The following is a 4,648-nucleotide window of genomic DNA, read 5'->3' on the forward strand; positions in this document are numbered from 1 at the left end:
AACCAAATAAAAATGAGACATAATGAGATCAGTAGGTTTGCATGTTTGTATATATCAGACTGAGTAGTCTAGGTATAAGGATTAATCACCTACACTTTATCTGCTGGACTTGAGGGGCTCCATGATGTTGCTACGGTGGTGGCTTCAGATCTACAGGTTGGCGAAGCTACCAGCAGCCAAAGAAATTAAAAGGATTATTTTTTTATAGGAAAACTAAGAGATAGACAAGGCAGCTGAGGCGAAAGAGACTCCAAGTACACATTTCTCCAGAAACTAGATGAAAGGAGACCACATAGATGCGATTATTAAAGATTTATTTATAATTTAAACAATCGGCACTCAAAATAAGTTGTTTGTAAACAAGGACCAAGGACCGGACACTTAAGAGCATAAAAATAAAAATAATAAATATAAATTATAATCTTGAAAATTTATATATATATATATATATATATATATATATATTAAAATAAATAATGTATGTAATTAATATCAAATTGTAAAGGATGACAACAACCTCAACAAGCCATGACTATATACCACTACTTCGGTTGGCATATCACGTTTACATGTTTAAAGACTTTTGATCTAGGGGCCGGGGCATGGTGCAATGGTAGGATTATAGATGGATTCTCTAAAATACTATGATTTAATTTTTGAATGGAGCATCCATATTCTCTATTTGATAGAAAAAATTATAGAAAGCAACACCAAGTACGATTACTTTTGAGTTACCATCTGACGGAGCAACCATATTGCGGTCCACGATTCTAATACCTAAATAAGAGCACGACACTCTACAACAATAGGTTAATCATGGAGGTCGACTTTCGGTAGTCTCAACGTAAACATTTCTTGAAGTTTCTTTGATGGTTGATGAAATTTTTTTTTAGGACCGAACAGTGGCATAGTCACGTGGGGATGGGAGGGGGTGACCCCCTTGAGATTTATAGATCGATCAAACCAATTTAAGTCAATATATTTGGTTTGGTCATAACTTGACCACATCAACTCCAAATCAATTTCAGTTCGAACCAATAAAATCTTTATCTCCACATCTACTCGTTAATTAATTTAGATTGAACCCCATTTAATTTTAATTCAACACTCTTGTTTAGTGTTCGATGATTCAGTTCGTTTATTTGTTATTATTATAAAATACTCTTAATTTATTTTAAATCGATCAAACTAATTTAAGTAACTTGATTCAACCATAACTTGATCAAATCAACTCTAAATCAATTTCAATTTAAATTAATGAAATCCTTATCTCTGCACCCACTCGTATGTGCTACATACATGAAGAATTAAGATGAATGATCCATGTATAGAAAATAAAAATTCATATAAATTACATTAAATATAATATCAAATGAACTTCACAAATACATAAATACACAATTATAAAAATTATTATCATATCATAAATCAAAATTTACACTACATCTACTTCACAATATCATAGTTGATGATATTTAATTTTCACCCGATTAAATAAGAATTCTTCTAGATTAGACCTCCATGTGGATTTTTTAAGATCAAAATATATCTGATTCATAGTTATTTCTCTCTCTATTTCTTCTCCAAAATAGTCTCAAACCCTCATCATTTGATGGACTGACCCACCAATCACCACTGTTAGTTGTCAAAAAATTAAAACTGACTACATATCTAGAAAGCCTCAACCTAAGCTATCTATTGATACCACATTTGCGAGAAAAAAATTGTGACTTAGAATAAGTCTGTCGGGTCTCTTCTCTAGCCAGAGCTGTGCAACTCATTTTTTACTGTCGCCATTGGTTCTTGTCGTCAAAAATTATGGTTTGAGTAAACATAAACTCAGTTTCAGTATATAAAGTGTAATTTTGAAGGTTGTAATGCAGTGAGTGAAATGAAACCTTAGCTCACTTTTCGATTGTTTATTTGATTTTTTTGACATTTAATTTGGAGTAGAAAATTTTAAACATTGTTTAATTGATTGAATTGTGTTGTGTTCTTAAATAGATGTTGAAGAAAATAATTTCAAAGATCGACGAATAGCTATTTTAACTAGAACCAAGGGCATGCCAAAATTTTTGAATTTAAGTTTGTTTCAACTCTTTAAATTCGAAATTTAAACTTTTGGATTATGAAAATAGATTTACACTAATGTTTGGAATTTTTGAAAAGTTCAGCTTATATTTTTTAAGTATTTTCAAATTTTTAGAGTTGGATAATTCGATTTTGAATATGTTTGATGTATTATAATTATGAAATATAATTTTAAAAATTATTATATGTAGTTGTGAAGTAAAATATAAAATTTAAGACTTTTCAAAAAATTTATTTGAATTTATCTCTTCTAGTTGGTAATCATGACTACGCTATCAAATCTATCACCTCCATAATTAATCGCTTCAAAAAATGTAGTACTTCTCACTACTAATAATGAAGTTATTGATCGTATACAAATATGGTTCACGACTTCTTTATTGTCAGTCTATGATCTCTAATTTCCTATGGATTATGGTCACATTGTATGCAACTTTTCACATCATCATTTTCTAGGATTAATGGTCATAAGCAATAATAAATAACTTGGTGAATAAACCGTCCCTAATTTACTAGAGACTACAGTCCTAACCTTCGCATGTACCTTTCCACTCAACAGCGCCGGCATTGCCGACCCCTCCGATAGCAGCATCCTCGGCGAAGACAACACAACCGTTGGTGAAGACAACATGACCGCGGTGTTCGAGTGGGTGATGAGGGTTAACGTGCTGAGAGCGCCGCTGGGGACGAAGCACGCGGGGCGGGCCATGGTGGCGGCGGGGCGAGGCGGGAGCATCATAATCACAGCGAGCTTGGCATCGGCGGTGGGAGCGATGGGTCATCCTGTGTACTCCCGCTCGAAGCACGCGGTGGTGGGGTTGGAGCGGAACACGGCGGCGGATCTGGGCAAGCACGGGGTGCGTGTGAACTGCGTGTCGCCGGGGATCGTGCCGACGCCGCTGACGGAGTCGCACTATCAGGCGAGCGAGGAGGAGCTGGAGGCATTGGGAGAGGTGATCAGTTAATTGGCAGATATATTGTCGTTCATCAGTAAACTAAATTTTAGTAGTTAAAACTATTGATTAGTTTCGGTTTTGATTCTATGTATCCATATTTTAAATAAATTAACCTATTTAAATTTTAGCTTCAAACCTACCTGTAATTGAAAGTTAATTTTTTTTTAAAAAAAAAATTAATAATAAACATACATCAAATAGCTTTACATATATATTATTCCAAATTTATAGAAGTTTAATCATATTTTAAAATAATAATAATAATAATGTTTTTGAATTAAAAACCCAACAAATGTACTAAAGAAAAGAAATCAAATTTAGATTTTTATTGAGAAAAAGAAATGTCTTTGCATCTAGAAACGGGACCCAAGTCATCCGACACAATCAATATATAACACCATCTAATTGTCCATTCCAAGTTCTTATTAGCCATGCATGTGAAGACTATTTGCCTTTAAAAACTGTTTTTCAACGTTTTTTCTTGGATCATACATGTGAAGATATATAGTGACTTCTGTTAATTTAATATAATTTAGTCCACATTTACAATTATACAGTCAACAAATAGGAAAATGGAGACATAAATATACATTTAAAAGCGTGGAATAGTATAATTCCCAGTTCCCACAAGGATGATACCTTCTCATATCACCGCCTATAAATCCGGAAGAAGAGGGATCAATCAAGCATCACCAAAATTTAATTGGAGATTAGTAAGATATTTTCAATGGAGAGGAGGTCTTTACTTTTAATTAATCTGTTAAATTTTTATAGTGTTTTCATTCGCCTTAGTTAATGGATTATATGGTTGATTAATTGATTCATCAGGCTCGAAGGTAAGGTCGCCGTCATCACCGGCGGCGCTAGCTGCATAGGCGAGGCCACTGTTAAGTTGTTCGTCCGCCACGGCGCTCGTGTCATCGTCGCCGACGTCCAAGACGAGAAGGGGAAGGCCCTCTGCGCCGACCTAGGCTCCGACGACATCGCCTCCTACGTCCACTGCGACGTCCGCCTCGAGTCCGACGTGAAGCGCGCCGTGGACACCGCCATCTCCCTCCACGGCAAGCTCGACATCATGTTCAACAACGCTGGCATCATCGACTCCTCCGGCAGCAGCATCCTCGGCGAGGACGACACGACCGCGGTGTTCGAGCGGGTGATGGGGGTCAACGTGCTGGGATGCTGCTGGGGACGAAGCACGCGGGGCGCGGGGGCGGGCCATGGTGGCGGCGGGGCGAGGCGGGAGCATCATAATCACGGCGAGCTTGGCGGGAGCGCTGGGTCTTCCGGTGTACACGTGCTCGAAGCACGCGTTGGTGGGGCTAGCGCGGAGCGCGGCGGCGGAGCTGGACAAGCACGGGGTGCGTGTGAACTGCGTGTCGCCGTCTGTTGTGGCGACGCCGCTGGCGGTGTCGAGCCTGCAGGCGAGCGAGGAGGAGCTGGAGGCATTTGGAGAGGTGATCTCGACTCTGAAGGGTGTGAGGCTGAAGGCGGAGGATATGGCGGAGGCGGCGCTGTTCTTGGCCAGCGACGAGTCGAGGTTCGTGAGCGGCCACAACCTTATGGTCGACGGAGCCTCCAACGTCACCAAAATATTCTAA

At 38.5% G+C, this 4,648-nt stretch overlaps 2 protein-coding genes across 2 annotated transcripts; both read left to right on the forward strand.

Annotated features, from left to right (window-relative positions):
* Positions 1-2,650: 2,650 nt before the first annotated feature.
* On the forward strand, positions 2,651-3,056 carry LOC141818719 (momilactone A synthase-like; the record flags this gene model as incomplete). Its single annotated transcript, XM_074706173.1, has 1 exon — positions 2,651-3,056. A coding segment is annotated over one exon (406 nt), but the record flags the coding sequence as incomplete, so codon positions are not given.
* A 718-nt stretch (positions 3,057-3,774) lies between these two features.
* LOC141818720 (momilactone A synthase-like) lies at positions 3,775-4,648 on the forward strand. The gene is given in 4 exon segments (XM_074706174.1): positions 3,775-3,785; positions 3,876-4,225; positions 4,228-4,250; positions 4,253-4,648. Coding segments are annotated over 4 exon segments (780 nt in total).

This window comes from Curcuma longa, unplaced genomic scaffold, assembly GCF_044706935.1.
Source record: "Curcuma longa cultivar G26 ecotype Majalengka, Jawa Barat unplaced genomic scaffold, ITB_CL_G26_1.1 contig_25755, whole genome shotgun sequence".
NCBI classification, from domain to species: domain Eukaryota; kingdom Viridiplantae; phylum Streptophyta; class Magnoliopsida; order Zingiberales; family Zingiberaceae; genus Curcuma; species Curcuma longa.